The 22,268-nt window shown below is 37.2% G+C and overlaps 1 protein-coding gene and 1 long non-coding RNA gene across 15 annotated transcripts in view; one reads left to right on the forward strand and one right to left on the reverse strand.

Moving 5' to 3' along the window:
• Positions 1-22,268, forward strand: part of TTC3 (tetratricopeptide repeat domain 3) — a 130,066-nt gene that overhangs the window by 78,164 nt on the left and 29,634 nt on the right. For all 13 annotated transcript variants that reach the window (XM_019017722.4, XM_063702698.1, XM_063702699.1 and 10 more), the window contains 10 exons: positions 803-939; positions 1,865-2,191; positions 5,583-5,834; positions 8,627-8,673; positions 9,733-9,789; positions 10,915-10,988; positions 12,977-13,141; positions 14,488-15,553; positions 16,496-16,561; positions 21,536-21,685. In XM_019017722.4, the coding sequence (XP_018873267.2) occupies positions 803-939; positions 1,865-2,191; positions 5,583-5,834; positions 8,627-8,673; positions 9,733-9,789; positions 10,915-10,988; positions 12,977-13,141; positions 14,488-15,553; positions 16,496-16,561; positions 21,536-21,685 (2,341 nt within the window). The remainder of the gene's footprint in view (positions 1-802; positions 940-1,864; positions 2,192-5,582; positions 5,835-8,626; positions 8,674-9,732; positions 9,790-10,914; positions 10,989-12,976; positions 13,142-14,487; positions 15,554-16,495; positions 16,562-21,535; positions 21,686-22,268) is intronic.
• LOC129529363 (uncharacterized) overlaps positions 1-22,268 on the reverse strand; it is a 47,065-nt gene that overhangs the window by 4,291 nt on the left and 20,506 nt on the right. Inside the window, exon 1 of one of the 2 annotated variants that reach the window (XR_008674861.2) lies at positions 7,987-8,065. The exons of the other annotated variant lie outside the window; for it this stretch is intronic. This is a non-coding gene — a long non-coding RNA (uncharacterized lncRNA). Of the gene's footprint in view, positions 1-7,986; positions 8,066-22,268 lie in introns of those variants that run through there. 2 annotated transcript variants of the gene reach the window in all.

The raw sequence follows: 22,268 nt of genomic DNA on the forward strand, positions 1-22,268 counted from the left end.
ATTTATCTAGTGGTTGAATTTACAATTAAAATTATAACATTTGATGCTGTGAAATTACATGTTTGATTAATAGATTTGGCATTTATATAAAAACTATACAGTTTGCTCTCAGTTGTTGAAACTTTAATTCCAAAAGCGTATTTTTCTTTTTATCTCTCTTCAATAAACATTTTGAACCTATGACTATTTTTTACCCTGAAATACTCAATGTACTGTCTAAATTATTACTTCTCTATAGCTTTTTGTTTAGATCAAATAATTCAGATTCTTTTTTCTTTTCTTTTTGGTCCTGCTTCTTGTTTTTCTTTCTAAGAAGTGATTTTTTTTTTTTATCATTTGTGACCAAGAAAAAGCAAAAGAAAAGATGAACAGAATTATTTGTTGGAGAGAATTCATTGTAACCAGATCAACCAAATTATAGTGTTGTGGGTTATTATTGAGATGTGAAAACTATATTTTACTATGGGACCTTTCTTAGAAATGAGAGTTTACATGAATTATTTTGCAGAGTAATTTGTACTATTTCTGTTTACCCTGTGAAGTAACTTAGATACATGAAAGTGACATCTATACAATCTGTAGACTGCATCCTTAGACATCACCTAATCATTGAGGTTTTTGTTTTCATGAAACAAGTACCCTTATTTTGACAATACTGACAGTTTCTTACATTGAATGGAAGATGTAGGCCGGGCTCTGATTAAAAAAGGAAAACTTCTAATATATTGCTTGGAAGATGGTTTCTACGATAGTCAAAGGAAAACAGTTCATTGAGTTGTCACTAATTGTAAATGTTTATCAGCCTAGAGAAACTAAGACTGAAAGAAGACAAAAAATTGAAGAGAAAGATCCAAAAAAAAGAAGCAAAAAAGTTAGCACAAGAAAGAATGGAGGAGGACTTAAGAGAAAGTAATCCACCAAAAAATGAAGAGCAGAAAGGTATGCAGAAGCCAAATGCATGATAAGAATAATATACTCTCATTTAAATGTATAAATATAAGCATCTTTTGGGTCTTATATTCATCATTATTGAATTGAAATAAAGATTTCAGTTAGTAATTTAATACTATCACTGTCTTCTGTTACTCGAAGACAGAATTGGGTTGGTGTAAAGGGCACTGAAGAACCTTTCAGAGATTGTATTCCCACTGAAAAACCTTTCAGAGATTGTATTTTAACTTTCTGTGCTTAATGACTAAACATATTTATTGTATATAAAGTTAAGGTAGTTGATGAGGCTGGGTTAGGATTGTTGAAGGAAGTGGCCGTATTTTAGGGGAACTAAGTTTTTTTTTTTTTTTTTTTTTTTGAGACAGAGTCTCGCTCTGTTGCCCAGGCTAGAGTGCAGTGGCGCGATCTCGGCTCACTGCAAGCTCCGCCTCCCGGGTTCACGCCATTCTCCTGCCTCAGCCTCCCGAGTAGCTGGGACTACAGGTGCCCGCCACCATGCCCAGCTAATTTTTTGTATTTTTAGTAGAGATGGGGTTTCACCGTGTTAGCCAGGATGGTCTCGATCTCCTGACCTCGTGATCTACCCGCCTCGGCCTCCCAAAGTGCTGGGATTACAGGCATGAGCCACCACGCCTGGCCTAGAGGAACTAAGTTTTAAATGCTACTACATGAATGGTTCAAAATGAAGGGTGTAAAATGCTTACTTTTGGTATGTTTATTTTAGCGTGCACTTTCATGTCTTTTCAAAAGTATTGTTAAATGTTTATATTTCTAATTAAAGTTTCTTGAGTTTAGTAAAACAGTATAATCAACTGAATCATATTTTATATTATGTAATTTTACATTATTTCTAAGTTTATATAATTGTGAATTAGTCCTATTTATCACTTTAACCATTGTTATTTATCCTTAGAAACTGTAGACAATGTTCAGCGTTGTCAGTTCCTTGATGACAGAATTCTACAGTGTATAAAGCAGTATGCTGACAAGATTAAATCCGGCATACAGAATACAGCCACGCTTCTCAAAGAATTGCTTTCTTGGAAAGTTTTGAGCACAGAAGACTATACAACCTGTTTTTCTAGCAGAAATTTTCTAAATGAAGCAGTGGACTATGTTATTCATCACTTGATTCAAGAAAATAACAGAGTAAAGACAAGAATATTTCTGCATGTTTTGAGTGAGCTTAAAGAAGTGGAGCCCAAATTAGCCGCCTGGATCCAAAAACTTAATAGCTTTGGTATGTCCCTTTATATTCCAGAGCAATATACTTTAATAGGAAGGGGAAGTGTAGGTCTCTGAGTCATTTTCATTTTCCTGTCATATAATTTATAACTTTAAATGCAGGACTATAAATTTGTATGGTTAAGAACACTTTTCCAGTCCCAGCTACTTGGGAGGTGGAGGCAGGATGATTGCTTAATCTCAGGAATTTGAGACCAACCTGGCAACGTTGCAACACCTGTCTCTAAAAGAATTTTTTTAAAAAAAACTAAATATATGAAGGCCTTTAAAAAACAGAAAAACTATTACACACACACACACACACACACACACACCACAATTTTTAGGTTATTTTATAGATAGGTTACAGTATACTTCTTCAAAAGGTGCAATCTAAGGAAAGACCAGTCAGTAAAGAAATCCAGACCTATATTAGACTAAACTATTTGTAAATGTGTAGATGTGTGAATACTAGGCACAACCATGGTAAATAACACATCCTGGAGTCTGCCCCCTGCTCAGGAGCTGTGTTGAGAAGACAAATCTATAATTCAGATTCTTTGAAGAAAAATTTAGAGGCAAGAGTGGATAAGACTAATTGCTCAGGGTCACCTAAGGCAAATCTGTATCTAGAGATTAAGAGTAACATATCCTAGGGTTGGACTGAGCTGTGGCAAATCACAGGATTATATAACTCTGTACTGTGTTCTGACTTTAGTAACTTGGCTGGGAGAAGGGAAGAGTGAGCAAGCCCCCTGCCCTCCCCTAAAGCAGGCGCTTTGCCTAAAGCCATGCAGGACTGCAGAAGGCAGCTGCAGATACAGTTGTTGTGTAACACGAGGTAGGGATGCTTTGGGCACCTACCAGGGCACTATTTATCTTGGTGACTGGATAGCAACTGGCCTAGCACAATAGTTTATTCAGTCGGCAGCTATTAGATAAGAGGCTAAAGGACGCCACAGGAAAAAGGCAGGGCCTTTAGCAGCAGACCACAGAGTGGGGCCTGCTAAGCCTCTGCCAGCCGTCCCCACCTGTCTGAATGTTTAGAAACGTGGGGCTATTAGAATTCTAGGGTTTCAGAAAGATATTGGTCAGTTTCTGCCAGAAGAGACAATGTAAGATGGCAGCAAGCCTGGCATAGTTAGACAGACGAACATGCCTGCTTTGAACATAGATCCTCATGGATTTGTGATCCCGGAAAGTTATTTTTAAGTGACAAGATTGTCACTAGTGAGTATCAAGTAAGCAAATTATAAAGTTATTGCTTGCTTTAACATGCTTTAGGAGATACTCAGGACTGGAGAAATAGGTTTGCCTGGGTTATGCTACACGGTCAAGACTGCCAGCCACTGTTCATTCAGGTAAATGCAGCACTTGAGCCCTCCAGCTCACTGGCAGGAAAGGGTGAACATGTCTTTTGATATAAACCATGTGGGTTTTTTTTTTTTTTTTTTTTTTGAGACAGAGTCTCGCTCTGTTGCCAGGCTGGAGTGCAGTGGCGCGATCTCGGCTCACTGCAAGCTCCGCCTCCCAGGTTCACGCCATTCTGCTGCCTCAGCCTCCCGAGCAGCTGGTACTACAGGTGCCTGCCACCACGCCCGGCTAATTTTTTGTATTTTTAGTAGAGACGGGGTTTCACCGTGTTAGCTAGGATGATCTTGATCTCCTGACCTCGTGATCCGCCCGCCTCGGCCTCCTAAAGTGCTGGGATTACAGGCGTGAGCCACAGCGCCCGGCCGATATAAACCATATTTATTCTGTAGATTAAAGGTATCATTTTAATAAGGATATATGTATATTTAAAGTAGCAATTTTTATTTAAAGTTGTGAAATGAGTTCAAGCATGTTAATTAGTAAAGCTGTTACTACAGTCCTGGAGTAAAATGCACACTTACTTAAATAGTAAGTAAATCAGTTTTCATTTCCTGGAACTTTACTTCTCATAAAACGACTATTGGGTGGACTTACATCATGCACATATTTAACATAAGAGAGGTCAGTTTTTATGTTCAGCAAAAGATGAAGGGAGGAAAAGAGAGAGGAAAGGAGGGAGGGAGAGAGAGAAATAATAGAGCACTAGTGAGATAAATTTAACATTTCAATAGTGAACACTGCCTGCCTGCATTCCCCTCACTGAGCACAAGCTCTGACGTGGATAGGGAACGGAAATGTGCTGTTTTTTCATTGGGCTCTCATAAATCTTTTATTGTGTGAGTACTCTACATGGTCCCTTATTCTGGTGTTTAAAGATCCTAATTTTCCTGCAACATGATCTCTGCAAGCTAACTCTTTAATCCAGAAGCAAGCAGTCTAGGGTAATTTTGACTCTGAGCAATCTCTCCTTCATTTGTTGACTTCATTTGTTGACTAAGGCCCTCGGAAGAAGTGACCGTTTTATATTAGAGGCATGATGGAGAAATCGGACAGAGCTCCTTTTTGCTGGCTGTTCATCAGGAGTGGGGCTTCACCGTCATTTCAGTAGGAGTCTGTATGAGATTGTAGTTACCCTGTTTTCTAATTTGGAGAGTGGAGAATAAAAGTAGGCATACTGACCACCTTGGTTTTTGTAGAGGAGGGTGAGGACCCACATTTTGGGGAATAAGGAATGTTATTTTAGGTGTTGGGGAATGGGTTTACCCATTTCCTCTTTTAGACACGTTTGGGAAGATTTTGCATATTGTTGATGTTTTATTACTATGGAATCCATATAAAGAAACATAAAATCTTGCTAGTTTATACTAATTGGAATGAAAGTCTTTATGAATTAGTGAAAACATGTTTGGGTTTTTTTTTTTTTTTTAGAGATAGGGTCTTGCCCCATCACCCAGGCTGGAGTGCAGTGGTGCTGTCATAGCTCACTGTAGCCTTGAAGTCCTGGGCTCAAGCAGTCACCCCACCTCAGCCTCCCAAGTAGCTGGGACTACAGGCATTTGCCACCATGCCTGGCTAACTTTTTTTTTTTTTTTTTTTGTAAAGATAGGGGTCTTGCTATGTTGCCAGGGCTGGTATTGAACTCCTGGCCTCAAGTGATCTTCCAGCCTTGTCCTCCCAAAGTGCTGGGGTTACAGGCCTAAGCCACATACCTGGCCTCATTGTTATATTTTTAAAGGAATTTAATGCTATACTTTCATCTCCTAGGTCTAATAAAGGTAACTATGACAGTAGAAGGCTTTGGCCCACATTATTCAAATCTAATAGACAAGAATTATTATAATTAGCCTAACAATGTTAAATGGTGTTTCTAAAATGCCTAATAGCTTGAACGAATCTGTTCTCAACTATTTAAATGTTTTTGCTGAGAATATAAGCAAACTATAGTCAGCTGCTTTCAGAGATGTGAAACTAAATGTGATTTTACAGTAAATAATTTCCCTCCTCTTCTGATTTGGGTTTTGTTTTTATTACAGGCTTAGATGCCACAGGAACTTTCTTTTCTCGTTATGGAGCATCTCTTAAACTGCTTGATTTTAGTATCATGACTTTCCTCTGGAATGAGAAATATGGTCACAAACTAGACTCTATAGAAGGAAAGCAACTTGATTATTTCTCTGAGCCAGCATCATTGAAGGAAGCCCGTTGTTTAATATGGCTGCTAGAAGAACACAGAGACAAGTTCCCAGCATTGCATAGTGCTTTAGATGAATTCTTTGATATAATGGGTATGTGGACTGAGTTTAGACTTATATTACATTTAATCTTAAGGGGGAAAAAATCTGTGAAGGACCTAGCTTGTTTACATATATAACAAAGAAAATAGTGAAAATTATTATGGTACAATCAGTTTATGTGGGGAAGTTAGTGATTAACAGTAGCAATTTTTTTATATCATGAAGCTTTTTTACTTTATCAGTTAAAGACATACTCAAATGTAGGTATGTTATGCTAACAATACACAATGTTCTTCCCGTCTTAGATATTTTCACAGCATCATGGGAAAGATTGCATGTTACATTGACAGAATCTATTAGTAAGTGGTTTGATTTATAGCATTTTAGAAAAGATTGGTCTGCAGAAGTAGGTGATGTTTGCAGAATCTAGAATGGATAGCATTCTAGGATGTTTTAATGGGAAGAGCCTAGAACTGGGGGTCAGGAAAAGTAGGTTGTGGCACAGCTTCTTCCTTAGTTTGGTTCATTAAAAACCCTGTGGGCCCAGTGATGGGTGTTGAGAAGGAATTCAGAAATGCTTACACTTGTCTCTGCCCTTGAGGACCTTGTGTTCTAGAAAAGAGAATAAGAAGCATGCACTAATAACAGTAACATGATAGTAAACTCAATACAGGAGGGCCAGAGAAAGTGCCAAGGGCATCAAAGGAAGGACCCAACACTTTCTTTCTCCCTGGGAGAGAGGAAAGCTGTGGTGCAGGGGTAGAGTCTCAGATGGGCTGTGAACGTGAAAGTGGAATTAGAAAGCTGGGTGTCAGGGCTTATTTGGAATTGGGGACCCTATTTGGGTAATGGCATGGAGTCCAGCTTGAACTAACTAGCTAGCTAGCAGCTAATTCCTTCTTTTCTCTTAGATCTTAATTTCCTCACATTAAAATGAGATGATTTGGAGGCAGTGACTTGTGTGGTCCTGTTTTACTTAAAAATTATAATATTCCTAGATTCTAAATAATAGTTTCTTACCTTTCATACTATATGAACATATTATGATAATCCCCAAGTCCCTCAGAATCAGAAGTCTCCTTTATGTGTTGTTAGGAGTTAGACTTTTAAATGTCATGCTCTTTGTTTTAAAGGGTACATTAAAAGGTCTGGCCTTGTACGATGGTATCACAGATGATAAAGTTCCAATGCATATAAGGAGTGGAAAGCTTACTTTTGACAATAAAAGTTCTTAGAAAAGAGCACACTCAAATACAGATGGCTTTATCTTTTCAGGATACTGCTTCATGACTGAAGGTGACATGCTACTTGATAGCCTGAATTTATTGCCATCAGTTTGCTGCTGCTGGTAATAAAATGCTGTCCCGGGACTGAGCTTACAAAACCTGATGCATGTTTGGATCACAAAACAAGACAACTAAAAAGGACACAATTCCCTCTCAGCGTACACTCGTCCTTTAACTTGTGTTCTCTACATATAATACACAGCAATTCCAGCTGCCACTGTTTCTCTGTTTCTAGTCATGAGGTCAGAAGCCACTAACCAAATTATTGGCAATCCCAATGGATTCTCAAGTCCAGTAGCTCTGCCTTCCACCTTCACCCCAAACATTTTCAGTTTTATCTCTTCATTTAAAAGAATAGTTATATTTCTTAAAACTTTTCAAAATCTACTGATCTTGTAGATCAGAGTGTTTGACAATGTCATGAGTGCTTTGATAATTGAGAGCCCCGACTTTTTCCCTGACCTCTTCATGCATGATCCCCTAGGGTATTTCTGTGAGACAGCCAAATAGCCCCTTAAAGCAGTATGACAGAACCCACCTATCACATCTTCAGAGATCTGTTTTTCCTCAATTTATCTCAGTCAATAATATTGTATATCTAGTATTTAAACAGGAAACTCTGTAATTAGTCTCAATTCTTTCTTTTCAGTATTAAGAGTATAACTTGTTTGTCATCAATCCAAATGAGCTTTGTCCTTGATCTGTCCTTTGCTGTCCACCCCACTTCCCGAGGCCAAGACCTTAGTTGTCTTTCCACAGTTAGGCCACTATAGTAGCCTCCAAACTGGACTCCATGCCTCTAGAATCTCCCACTTTTCCGTCTTCCTCTTATATTGCAGCTAGTGACTCTTCTAGAACATCTGTCTAACATTCTGTTAACTCTTCAATTTGGGAAACATTTGTTTAGTTTTACTTACAGATTAAGTTCACATCATCTGGGGTCCGGGTTCATCATCATCCTCTCTCTCTCAGCACACACCCCACTTCTGACTGTGCCCAAACCTACCTTGTGCTTTCCTGCCTCCTGTCTTTACTCACGTAGTTCCCCAGCCATGCCCCACCCCTTTGCTTGTTCATTTCAAGAGTAACTTAAATGTCTCCTCTTCCTCAGAGTCTTCCTTGCCCCTCCTGTGGGCCTCTCCCGTGCAGACTTCAGACTTGAGTCCTTCGTGAGCTTTGTTGCCTTGTGTTTCACGTGGTCCTTAGCACGCTGGGTTACAGGAGTTTGTCTGTTTGTCTTTCTGGCAGTAGAACAGGAGTTCATCAATGGTAGGGACTGTCTTGTGCATTTCTATTCCCAGGACTAGCATAGATGGTACCTAGAAGGCACTCAACATTATGCTGAATCAGATTGAAGTTTTATGGTTCTTTGTAGTTGGTTTCCCGTTTAGTCAGCCGTTTTGCCGTTGGTTTCTAAACCACACTTGTGTCAAAGCCAAATAAGGAATAGAACATGGCCTATGCCAGTAGTATGAGGAGTTATTTTAAGGCTTTAGTGTACTATATGGAAATGTAAATATTTAGTTTTCTCACAAAACCATCTGTATATTCCTACAGACAGCCGCTGTACTGTGTTAAGGAAACAAGATAGTGATGAAGCACCGGTAAGTTACTTGATCACTTGAAATCTTACTTTCTAATCTATGTTAAACCAAGGACGAGAAGGGGACCCAGGCCAGTGTTTATTGACATCACAGCCAGCATTCAAGAACCACATTAAAAGGACGTCTGGGTAGTACATACTATTTCATTAGAAAGTCACTGCCAGTTTTCCTCTCGGAATTGGAGCAATAATCAGCAAACTATGAGGCTTAAATTAGATAATTTCTATAAAGTTTCAGAGCTGATAAACATTAATATTCTAATTAAGAAAGGAAGAGTTCTTCATCTCCTGGCATAAAAATGAAAAGTTGTCTTTAATAACTAAACTTTTAATGTTCTGCTCTAGAAGGAAAACAAAGGGACTTTGTTTTGAGTGGCTCTAAATTACGTTTAAGTTAAAACAGTTCCAGAGTTGTCTTCCTTAGTAGTTTGCAGTTGCCTTTTATTCATTCTTCAGAAATTCTTCAGTTTAGGAAAGTGAGTAAATAGAGAAAAGCACAGCATTGTGGCAGTTTTCAAAGAGAAAAATGCCTGTTTACTGATTTTCAGGAGCAAATCATCTATCTATATGAAATTTTGTCTTAATCTGCTCCATCAAATATTGCCTGGCTAAGCAGGGAAACACAGCTGAAATACTCCATAAGGAGCTGAAGGCTTCTTTATTCACTATTTGTGCCCCAGTGTCTGGTCAGGTGCAGAATGTCTAGTTTGGCTTAGTAAAAGAAATATATTAATAATAAAAATACTATTATGGCATCTAACTGGAATTACTTAAAAGTCTGATTAATTACTTGAAATAACAGTCCAACCCTGTGGAAAATAAGATAAAAATGTTGGAACAACTTAATTTTAGTTATAACATTAGGTATTATTAAATTTTGTTTGTTTTCTATTATAAATCGTAGCACTTGGGCTGATACACTGTAGTGTTATTTTTGTTAAACATTTTATGTACATTTAACTTACGGCTAGTCTGTAAAAACTCATATGGTTTCTTTATGTTGAGCTTCATAATGCTGTTGTTATTTGAGTGTTCACTGATTTTTCCCCCCATTTTTTAGTTTAGTTCAACCAAGGTGAAAAACAAAAGCAAGAAAAAGAAGCCAAAGGATTCAAAGGTATGGAGTATTTTCTGTATTAATTCTTGTCTAAACTCTCCAAAATAGTTAGTTGGACATATACATTAGAATTGAGCAATTCTTGGGATATTTTGAAACATTTGTAGAGAAAGACTTTCTAGGACTTAAAGATGTTTTGGCAGTCTTCTACATTTTGAAGAAATTCCAGGTTCATATTATATAATAGCAAGTCTTGACACTTGTATTCTTTATTGTCTTTTTTATTTTTTTGGGTATTTCTGAGTAAAAAAAAAATTGTCGTAATGTCCCAAAAAATAAATAAGTCTCAAAAAATAGATAACATATTTGAACTAAAAATGATGAATACTAATCATTATGACAGTCCCAGGATTGATAGAATCCCTTCCTTCCTCTCACCAAAGGCTCTCCTCCAAGCCCATTAGATAAGTAGGGCATTTTTATTTTTATTTTTGAGACAGGGTCTCCTTCTCTCTCCCAGGCTGGAGAGCAGTGGTACGATGACGGCTCACTGCAGCCTCAAACTCCCAGGCTCAAGTGATCTTCCCACCTCAGTCTCCCGAGTAGCCGGAATGACAGGCGCATGCCACCATGCCCAGCTAATTTTTTGTATTTTTTGGAGAGATGGGGTTTTGCTATATTGCCCAGGCTGTTCTAGAACTCCTGGGTTCAAGCGATCTGCCTACTTTGGCCTTACAGTCATGAGCCACTGTGCCAGAGTAGGGCACAATTTTTAAGTCTTTGGTGGGTTCTTCATGGCTCTTGTGCGTATGTGGGGAGCAGAAAGGGGGATGGAGTGAGAGAGAGTAGCAAATCTTCAAAGGATGAGAACAGTTAAGGAGTTCCAATACAACTTTTATTTTTATCTTTGTGTATTTAGTTTAGATAAAATGGGATTTTAAACTGAGTAACGTTTAAATTTTTTTGGAGCATTGGAAACTATCCTAAATGTTAATTTGAGCTTATTTTTGGCTGTTGAAACTTTTATTACTATGTGTTCCTGTTTATAAGAAAATTTGGATAGCTCTTATATATTAGCAATTTGTATGTGTGTTTATATAAGCATTCATCAATTTTAATGATTTTTTTTCTTTAATGGAATTTTAAGGTAGAAAATCATTGTCATTTTTCTGTCTTTTAAACCAGCCTATGTTAGTTGGGTCTGGAACAACTTCAGTAACTCCAAATAATGAGATCATCACTTCAAGTGAAGACCATAGGTAAGTATAATTTTTAAATTTTTGCTTCATTTTAACTCAAATGTCTTTACTTAATAAGTTGTGTTAATTTAATATATATAAACTTGTGTTTTATTTCCCTAACTTTCCTTTCTAAAGCTGTGCATCTGACAACCTGATGTAATTCCATCTTGATTACATTTATATAGCGTGGCTAGAAGGCATTAAGAATTCATTCAAACTGTGTTAAAGTCACGACACTGGTGACATTCATTCACTAAGTACATATTGAGAACCTACCATGTGCAAGGCTCTGTGGGAAAATCATAGAAAAATGTCTAGAAATTATTCTTTAAAATAGTCAATAAAGAGAATGTCCTGTTAATACTTACTAGCGTTTTTGCTGTAAGAGAGGAAGCTGTTTTGGGAGCTGTATATGATGTTATGTTTTCACCTTATATATTAGTGATTTTCAATGCCATCTGGTTGTCAAAACTGAGTTTTCAATAAACAAATATTTAAGAAATAAAACTAGTGAGTAGCAGTAACCTTTTTATATCATACTCCTTTATGAACCAAAAATGTACAACATGGTTTTTTTTCCCCCACATTTCTTAAAGGAGCTATCAGAACAGTTAAAAATTTATGTGGTCATTTTCATGGATTCCTTAAGTAGGGTAATTGTTTTAAGTTAAAATAATAGCCTGTCTTAGTCAGTTTGGGCTGCTATAACAATATACCATAAACTGGGAGGCTTACACACAGAAATTTATTTCTCACAGTTCTGGAGGCTGGGAAGTCCAAGATCAAGGTACTGGCAGATTCAGTGTTTGGTGAGGGCCTGCTTTTTGGTTCATAGATGGTGCCTTCTCGCTGTGTTTTCTCATGGTGGAAGGGACAAGGCAACTCTCTGGGGCCTCTTTTATAAGGGCACTAAGTCCATTCATGGGGGCAGAGCCTAATTACCTCCCAAAGAATCCACATCCTAACACCATCACATTGGTGATTAGGTTTCAACATATGAGTTTTGCAGAAACACAAACATTCAGACCATAGCATAGCCTTTACTGAGATTAATTCTTATGTATCAGACATTGTTTTGGGGGTTTACATACATAAACTCTTTCAATCCACTTATCCCGCCTAGGAGGTAAGTGCTATTATATTCTGTCCAGTGTACAGATAAGGAAACTCTGAGGCACAGTGCAGAGCGACTTGCCCAAGAACACAAAGCTTATAAATAGCAGAGCTGGGATTTAAGTCATGCAGCCTGGTTTTAGTGTCCACACTCAAACTACTACATGTTTTTAGAGTGCTAACATCTTACATTTAAAAAAAACTTTTGTTTAGATGGAGTTCCGCTCTTGTTGCCCAGGCTGGAGCGCAATGGCGTGATCTCAGCTCACTGCAACCTCCACTTCCTGGGTTCAAGCAATTCTCCTGCCTTAGCCTCCTGAGTAGCTGGGATTACAGCCATGCGCCACGACGCCTGGCTAATTTTGTATTTTTATTAGGGACGGGGTTTCTCCATGTTGATCAGGCTGATCTCGAACTCCTGACCTCAAGTGATCTGCCTGCCTTGGCCTCCCAAAGTGCTGGGATTACAGGTGTGAGCCACCACACCTGGCTTAAAAAACACCTTTTATTAATACCATTTAGCAGTCTCAGTCTCACTTTAACTTAATTTATAGCAGTTATAATACAGTCTTCATTTGTCTTTCAGTCATTTAACAAGTTATAATTAATGCAACTTTTTTTAAAAATACGGAGTTTTAAGAATTTTGCTCTTTGGAGCAAGACTAAATAATTGAAAGTGCTTACTTAGATTGTCAGATATGATATTTCTTGCCTATAACTGTGGAAGGGTAACTTTTCTACACTAAGTTCCCTGGTGCTATTTTTTTGCAACATAGAGCTGAGTAATATATTGCCATTATTGTGTTTATTTCAATTAGACATTCTTCTGGTTAAATCATAAACCAAAGGTCTATCATCCACAAAATTGGGTGTTTTTTGTTGTTATTTACCAGCAATCGAAATTCAGATTCTGCAGGCCCATTTGCAGTGCCTGACCATCTTCGGCAAGATGTAGAAGAATTCGAAGCTCTCTATGACCAACACAGTAACGAATATGTTGTCCGCAATAAGAAGCTATGGGACATGAACCCAAAACAAAAATGTTCAACTCTATATGAGTAAGTGGGTTGAAATTTTTACAACCATTATTTTATACTAAGGCTGCCAATTAAAGATCAGAAGTTGTTTAACTTGTGCCTGTTTTTAGAGATTTTGCCACATTTTACACAAAGTTAATTTAGGATTTTTTTTTTTTTTTTTTTTTTCTGAGACAGAGTCTTGCTGTGTCACACAGGCTGGAGTGCAGTGGTGCAATCTCTGCTCACTACAACCTCTGCCTCCCAGGTTCAGGTGATTGTCATGTGTCAGCCTCCTGAGTAGCTGGGATTACAGGCTTGCACCACCATGCCTGGCTAATTTTTGTATTTTTAGTAGAGAAGGGGTTTCACCATGTTGGCCAGGCAGGTCTCCAACTCCTGGCCTCAAGTGATCTGCCTGCCTCAGCCTTCCAAAATGGTGAGATTACAGGCATGAGCCACCTCACCCCACCCTGAGGATTTTTAATTATTAAATTTAGAGTCCTAACGATTATTGATTTTGTCAGTTTGAGCTTCTAAGTCGATACTGAGTGGGGTGGATAAAACAAGTAAAAAATTCAGGAAAATCTCAGATAGCTTACCATTTTGAGCTTTGTGTTATTAAATAGTGCATGAGGCCTTCCTTTTAAGAAAATAAATCAAGGGCTGAGGTCTGTAATAGAGTATTAATTTAAAAGCCAACTCTTCTCCTGGAAGTCCTGTCAGTAGCATAGCCACCATATGGCCCTTTCTTCTGTTTTCCTGTATTGCATCATTCCTATTTAGTTCTGTGCTCTTAGATCCTTCTTCATGGTTTTTCTTTAGAGTTGAAATGCTGAGCAAATCATATTTCCAGAGAAGTCCTGGGTGACAGTGTGGAAACAACTGTAAAATTATACTATTATTTCTTAAAATATGCTAGAATTTGCTTCAGGCATCCAAAAGTAAAGCTAAAGTATGTAGTTTTCAGTATTTACTGTACACAAATTCAAATAGGATTTGTTTTTGAGATTTGATTTTCTCTTTTTATTTAAAATTCTTATTGGCATTATTGTTATCTTTCCTGAATAAATTTTTTGTTGTTGTTTTTAGAATAAATTATGTAATTACATAGTTGAAAGTTATAAAATAACTTTTTGATTTTCTTTTGCTTTCCCCTGCTCCCAGAAAAGTTTTAAATGATCATTTTCTAGGAGGTAGACAAAATTTTCTTTATAGTATCATTGATTGCAGTTAACCTTATGTTTGTTATATTTGTTGTTGAGGAAAGGTTGAGATCAGTGAAAAGTGAAACAGTGTTTTCCTTTGGGAGAATAAAAGTTTTTTTCAAATAGACGTATTCAAGTACTTCGTTATAGTAACTCATGTAAATGTAAATTTTTTCCAAGTTACTTCTCTCAGTTTTTGGAGGAACATGGTCCCTTGGACATGAGTAACAAGATGTTCTCTGCAGAATATGAGTTTTTCCCAGAAGAAACTCGACAGATACTAGAAAAAGCAGGAGGTTTAAAACCTTTTCTCTTGGGATGCCCTCGTTTTGTTGTGATTGACAACTGTATTGCACTGAAGAAGGTTGCATCACGGCTCAAGAAAAAAAGGAAGAAGAAAAACATTAAAACAAAAGTAGAAGAAATTTCAAAAGCAGGGGAGTATGTACGAGTTAAACTACAACTGAATCCAGCTGCTAGGGAATTTAAACCAGATGTAAAGTCTAAACCAGTGTCAGATTCATCTTCAGCACCAGCTTCTGAAGATGTGAAACCCAAACCTGTGTCTGCAAATTCTCCCAAGCCAGCTTGTGAAGATGTGAAGGCCAAACCAGTATCCGACAATTCTTCTAGACAAGTTTCTGAGGATGGGCAACCCAAAGGGGTCTCTTCTAATTCTCCCAAACCAGGCTCTGAGGATGCAAATTACAAGCGAGTCTCCTGTAATTCCCCCAAACCGGTTCTTGAGGATGTGAAACCAACTTATTGGGCTCAATCCCATTTGGTCACAGGATACTGTACGTATCTTCCTTTCCAGAGATTTGATATCACCCAGACACCGCCAGCATACATAAACGTGTTACCAGGTTTGCCCCAGTACACCAGCATATATACACCCTTGGCCAGCCTTTCTCCTGAATATCAGCTACCAAGATCAGTACCAGTGGTGCCGTCTTTTGTAGCCAATGACAGAGCAGATAAAAATGCTGCTGCCTATTTTGAGGGTCATCATTTGAATGCTGAGAATGTTGCTGGTCACCAGATTGCCTCTGAAACACAGATCCTTGAGGGCTCTTTGGGAATATCTGTAAAGTCACACTGCAGCACAGGTGATGCTCATACAGTCCTGAGTGAGTCTAACAGAAATGATGAGCACTGTGGAAATTCTAACAACAAATGTGAAGTAATTCCAGAAAGCACCAGTGCAGTAACAAGCATTCCACACGTGCAGATGGTTGCCATACAGGTAAGAGTTAAATAGAAAAGTCTTCTTAATACTGAAGTTAAATTTTCGTTTTCATTTTTCATTGCCGTTATATTTACAAGAATCCTTAAAGTTGATTGACTTTATAATGATTACTGAAGCTTTTGCCTGAAAATATTTTTAAAATATGAACTATTTTGTGAGGCATGACAGGTAATCTTCTCAGAAAGAAGCTTGGGTCCAGTAAATAATACCCATCTTTGCTACTGAAATTCTACACAGATTGAGAAATAAGACAGCAGGTGGAGCCAAAACGTCATCCTAAGAATTAATAAAGGTGCTGGAGGAGAAGGTGGCTGTTTGTAGGAAAGTTCAAGTGCTGGCTGGAAGTGTAGCCTGCATCACAGTGCCTTACCTGCCAGTTACGGGAGGGCCCACCTGGAGGCCTTCCAGCGTGGGGTGCCTGCCCCATAGGACTTACCGCATGAAGGAGGAAGGGAAAATGTGCTGGCAGCTCCTCAGAAAGAGAAGGAAAAAGGAAGACTCTGACCTACACAGGCCCAGCTTCTCTTGTCAAACCAGGGGAGGAATGAGAATGTTAGAGACAGCCAGGTAGAAACAAGAGGGATGTGTATGAGTTCTTTCCTAACAAGCAAGAGATGAAATCAAGATTCTCCTATGGTTGCCTTTATGGGGTATGAATTCATTAAATCCTTATTGAATTTAAGGATTTAAATTCATTATGTTTTCTAGGAAGCTTTGAAAAAAATAGGTTAAGAGCAATGGATCCTAATCATTTTCAGTTATACTAATTCTAAATAACTTTCCTAATATACATGTTTACAGAAAGCATGGAACATGATCTAAATGGGAAAAAAAACTTGAAAAAATTGTGGGTGTGTTTTAAAGTGTTATTACTTGATGGGCTTATTTTACTAGAGCGATTGAGATAAAGTGAATTTTAATTTTTTGTTTTGCCCACAGGTATCTTGGGACATAATACACCAAGAAGTCAATACTGAGCCATATAATCCTTTTGAGGAACGACAAGTGAGTCAAAATTACATTAAACTGTTTAAAGGTTTAGTTTTCATTAATTTATCTAGATGGCATGATGAACTAGAACTATTTTGGAGTCAGCTTATTCCACACAAAGTTATCATGGAATAAGCTTGAGAACATAACAAAAAAATGATTTTGTTTTTATTGTTGAAATTTGAGAAGGGAAGGAAAAGGTAATTTTTTTCCAGCATACTTATTTCAAATTATAACAGCATTATTGTTTTATTTTATTATTTTTTTAATTTTATTTTATTTATTTTTATTTTAATTATTTTTGAGACACGGTCTCACTGTCACCCAGGCTGGCCAGCTTTATTGTTTTAACTGGTATAATGAGCATGTAATAATTTATAAGTAAGCTTATTCATGTGAATAATACAGAAAGATAAAGACCTTCTCTACTATAATAATGATTCAATTAGAAAACCTACTAATATAATTTACTTCGTTAATATGCATCATAAGAGAAAAGTTGTCTTATCAACTCAAAGTTGCTGAAAAGGTATTGCATAAAATTCAGGTCACTGTCTTGACCAAAACTAGTAAGAAAATGGGAATTGATGAATATTTCTCAACATGCTAATATTTTAAGCCAAAAGCCATCATCTTGCTTAATGGTAAAACATCACCATTAATATTTATTGTTATCCTGGGTATATTAACTGAGAAAGCAGATATGAGAAAGAAAGAAGATAGAAAAGAGGAGATGTGAGTATCATTATAGGCTAAGGCTGTGTACCAGGAAAATCCAAAATGATCAACTGAAAACCTACACAAACCTATATAAACCTATACTTGTATATAAAAATATATATAAACAGTTACCTGTTAGAAAGTATGTTGAAAGAAAATATTTTCAGTACCAAAAAAGAGATAAAATACTTAAATGTATATAAAGAAAAATTTTTAAATGCTATGGAGAGACACATAGAAGCCTTAAATGAAAAGATATTTCATGTACTTGGATAAGAACACATATTATAATAATGAGATTGGTTCTCCCTAAAGCTTTTAAAATGTAACACAATCCCAGTATATACATGAACAGGGCAAATTAGTTATGTATATTGCTGTGTATATAACAAACAACCTCAAAGCTAGTGGCTTAAAACAGTAAATATTTCACAATTGTGAAATCTCACAATTTTGCTAAGTCAGGAATTCAGGAGCAGTTTAGCTGGATGCTTCTGGAGATTCTCGTGTAGCTAGCCAAGATGTTGACCAGGGCTTGGTCATCTGCGGGAGTAACTGGGGCCAGAGGTTCTACTTCCAAGATAGCTCACTCACATGGCTGGCAAGCGGATGTTGGCAGTTGTCAGGAAGCTTCAGTTCCTTGCCTTGTGGACCTCCACCTAGCCCTGCTTGACCTCATGGGGCTGGCTTTTCCCGGAGTGTGTGATCCCAGGCAGAAGCTGCAATGCTTTAGGAAGTCACAAATTATCACTTCTGCTGCATTCTCTTGGTCGCATAGATCAATCCACCAACCCTGATACATGGTAGGAGAGGTCTATACAAGGCTGTGACTAACAAGAGGCCTGGTTACTGCACAGGATTAATTTGAAACTAGACAAATTGATTTTAAACTTCATATGTAAAAATGAACATCAAGAATGGGTATGGAAGAGAAACTAAGAAAAGGAGTTGTGCAACTAAATATCAAAACACAATATAAATCTATCTATATTACCACATACATAGACCATTAATATGAGAGTGCCTGGCCAACATGTTGAAACCCCGTCTCTACTAAAAATACAAAAATTAGCCAGGTGTGGTAGCTCACCTGTAATCCCAGCTACTTGGGAGGCTGAGGTAGGAGAATTGCTTGAACCTGGGAGGCGGAGGTTGCAGTGAGCCAAGATCATGCCACTGCACTCCAGCCTGGGCGACAGAGTGAGACTCCATCTCAGTCAGTCAATCAAGATGGTAGATTGGCTGGGTGTGGTGGCTCATGCCTGTAATCCCAGCACTTTGGGAGGCTGAGGTGGGTGGATCACGAGGTTAGGAGTTTGAGACCAGCCTGGCCAACATAGTAAAACCCCATCTCTACTAAAAATTTAAAAAAATTAGCTGGGCGTGGTGGTGGACACCTGTAACCCCAGCTACTTGGGAGGCTGAGGCAGGAGAATCGCTTGAACCCAGGAGGCACAGGTTGCAGTGAGCCAAGATTGCGCCACTGCGCTCTAGCCCAGGCGACAGTGCGAGACTCTGTCTCAAAAAAAAAACAAAACAAAACAAAAACGAAGATGGCAAATTATCAGTGAGCAAAAATTAGATTATTAAATACATAGTTAGGAGAAATGGATTGCCATCTAGAAAAAACCAATCTTGGTCCCTACCTCATTCCTTATACCAAAATAAGCTCCAGGCAGATTAAAGATTTTAGCATAAAAAATGGACCTATAAAAGTATCCAGGAAAAAAACGGGAAAAATTTTTTGTAAGATCAGTAAACAGCATGGGAAAAAAGTATGTTTATATTCATATACACATGCATGTAATGTGTATATCCTATATGCATAGCATATGTATGGCAACAAATATATACACATACACATATCAAAACACAGAAGACAAACAAGGAAAATTATGTGCAGTGTGAAACAGAGAACTAATTTCCTTAACAACAAAGTTTCTATAAATCAGTAAGGAAAAGATTAACAACCTGTCACAAAGATGAGAATGGATGTGAATAGACAATTCACAATGAAAGAAATACAGATGATTTTTAAACATATAAACAGATGCCCACCCCACTTGAAATAGGAAAAGCAATCATTCACATTTTGAAAGATAGTGAAACTGAAATTTCTGGGAAGGCAGTTAGGAATCGATCTGCACTCATATATGTATAGAGAGACCAGTGAGCCAAGGGGATTTGTATGTTTGTTTTGTCTGTATTTGAATCAGCAGAAAATTGAATACAATCTAAACCTCCATCAATAGCGGACTAGTTAAATTATGATATACCTATAAAATGAAATATCATGCTGTCATTTAAAAAGCAGTTCTATAGTTAGATATGGAATGTTTGACAAGATCAATGTCTAGTTAAGTAGGAAGAAGGTCAGAGCTTGTGTTTCCTGCTGCTATTTGTACAAATAGTGTTTACTTTTTGCTAATGATAAAATAATATATAGAGTTCTTAAATTTTTTAAATGAATAATACCAAAAATTATGAAAGAAAAATTGAAAATCATCTACCTTCCCATCACTCATGTTAATATTTTGACGTGTAGCCTTCCAGGATGTTTGAACATTTACATATAATTAAACAGTAGTTTTTAAAAGAGGGGATCACAGCATATATATTGTATTTGAAATTTGCAGGCTTCAATTAATATATTGTAGACTTGTTTCTATATCAGTAAATACGATTTATAGCATCATTTTAAAAGGATACTTGGTTTTCCATTTTATTAATGTGTGATCATTTATTTGACCAATTTCTTGTTGTTGAACATTTAGATTGTATCAGCTTTTTATGCTTACAGGCAGTCTTATAGTGAACATTTTGGCCTGTTTACTGTTGTTGAAGTCTTATGCTGTGCTTAGCTTTAAACCAGGTAGGCTCTGTTGTTTAATGAGTCAGTGCTTTTGACCATCAAATGAATGTTTTTATCAGTGATGGGAATGTTCACAAATGCTTTCTTAAATTAGCTGTTAGTTTTAGGACCTTGATGCTAGTATAGGTGATTGCTGGCTTCTCAACCAGTGAGAATTGCATTTGAATCCCAGCATTGCTACTTTCTCCTGGGGCTTTGAGAAGTTGCCTCACTTGGTTTTCTGATCTATTAAAGGCAAACATAATGTATTTCTCACAGAAGTATCGTGAAGTTTAAATGTAATAACATAGAGGTGGCATTTAGCTTCCTGCCTGTCTCTGTTGGTAATTTGGGGCATGTAAATTCATTCACGATAGCAAGTTACTATTCACTGTGATCCTTTTGCTGAATTAAAAATTAAAATGGAGGTAACTAAAGTCTTAAACCATAAAGTTTTGCTCCTGGGTGATAGTAAGGTTGACTGTTTAATTAATTTAGTTAAGCATGGACTCTATTTATAGTACTAAACTTTCAGTCTGGGCAGACAAAGTGGCATGCTCCAAGGCAAAAGGGCATGTATGGTCAATCTGACCATAATTCACAGTTCTCCAACTGATCATTCACAGAGTTTCAAATACTTGATTCCCTGCTTTTTTACACTTGAAAGATACTAAGGTATTGGGGGAAGGTACAGGAAATGTCAGAGCTGGACCAGGTTTGTGCCTGGGATAGATTTCTAAAGCCTGGCTGCCACAGGGAGGACAGTTACCTGCAGCTAGAGAAGCTGCCAGCATCAAACAGATGCTCTTTCAGAGTTATATGCAGTTTGAAAGGTTTTAAAAAATAATTACATAAATGACATTTATTGTTTGCCAACAGAATGGTTTCTGGGTTTGGGGTTTTTTTTGTTGTTGTTAAGCTGGTGCAAGAAATATAACTGACAATAATTCATAGATAATATTTTAATTTGTCATTTTGAAATAACCAGCAACTATTTATTTGAAACACCTAAAAGTAAAGCCAAAGTTAAAATGTTCTGTTTATATCTAAAATATGTATAATATGTGCAGCTTTTTAAACCTAATAAATAATTGTTGGTGTTAATTGTGGAGAGTGACATTTAAATCAAACTGTTGATCTGATATTGAACCCTTCTAAAGCAAATATTCAGAACTAATTATAGTATAGATTGGAGAATTTATGAATTCCAGTAATATGAATGATTATATTTATAAAAGAGCTGGTTTTGCTAAGCAGTGTTTAGGGGTTTTTAATTCCTGAATGATTGTGACATTTCCCTTGTAAATTTTCATCTGCTTTTTACTCTCCTTTGTTTATTTTAAGAAACAGTAAAGAACAAGATCATAAGTAGGCATTTTAAATGATTTTTAATAGATTGTTTTGTAATTCACTTTTAGGGGGAAATTTCACGGATTGAAAAGGAGCACCAAGTATTACAAGACCAACTTCAAGAAGTGTATGAAAATTATGAGCAGATAAAACTTAAGGGCTTAGAAGAGACCAGGGACCTGGAAGAGAAGTTGAAAAGGCACTTAGAAGAAAACAAGGTAATCCTATCTGAAACCTGTCTTTAATTGCATGTAGCATAGTTAGGAGAATGTGAGTGTAGCTGTGCTTGTGCGGCCTCAGCTGAACTTCTGCATTGGTGGCTAAACAAAAGATTCTTTCTCAGAATTGCCTGCTTCAGATTTCTTCATGACATATTAAAGTGGCTGTTGCCATGCTTTAGAACTTCTGCAAACTGCCTTATGAGAAAGGGGCTGTAAGTCTGGGTTTTCGTTTAGCTATAGTTCAGTTTCCCTGGTTAACTAAAACTCTATTTTATGGTGACTGAGCTCTGAGGTAAATTCTTGTTTATATTGAGAGGCAGCATAGCAATAGAGGTTCAGAATGAGAGCCCTGGAGACAGACTGGCTGGGTTCAGATCTAGGCATGGTTCTATACTAGTTCTAATCTTGGGCAATTTACTTAACTTCTCTGTGCTTTAGTTCCTTACCTGGAAAATGTGAGTAATAATAACTCACATTTTGTATGGTTAGATTAATACTTATAAAGTACTTAAAACTGCCTCGTTAGTAAGGACTCAGTAAGTATTGTCTGCTACTGTTATTATCATCATCTTCATGTTAC

This window comes from Gorilla gorilla, chromosome 22 (genome assembly GCF_029281585.2).
Source record: "Gorilla gorilla gorilla isolate KB3781 chromosome 22, NHGRI_mGorGor1-v2.1_pri, whole genome shotgun sequence".
Lineage (NCBI taxonomy): Eukaryota > Metazoa > Chordata > Mammalia > Primates > Hominidae > Gorilla > Gorilla gorilla.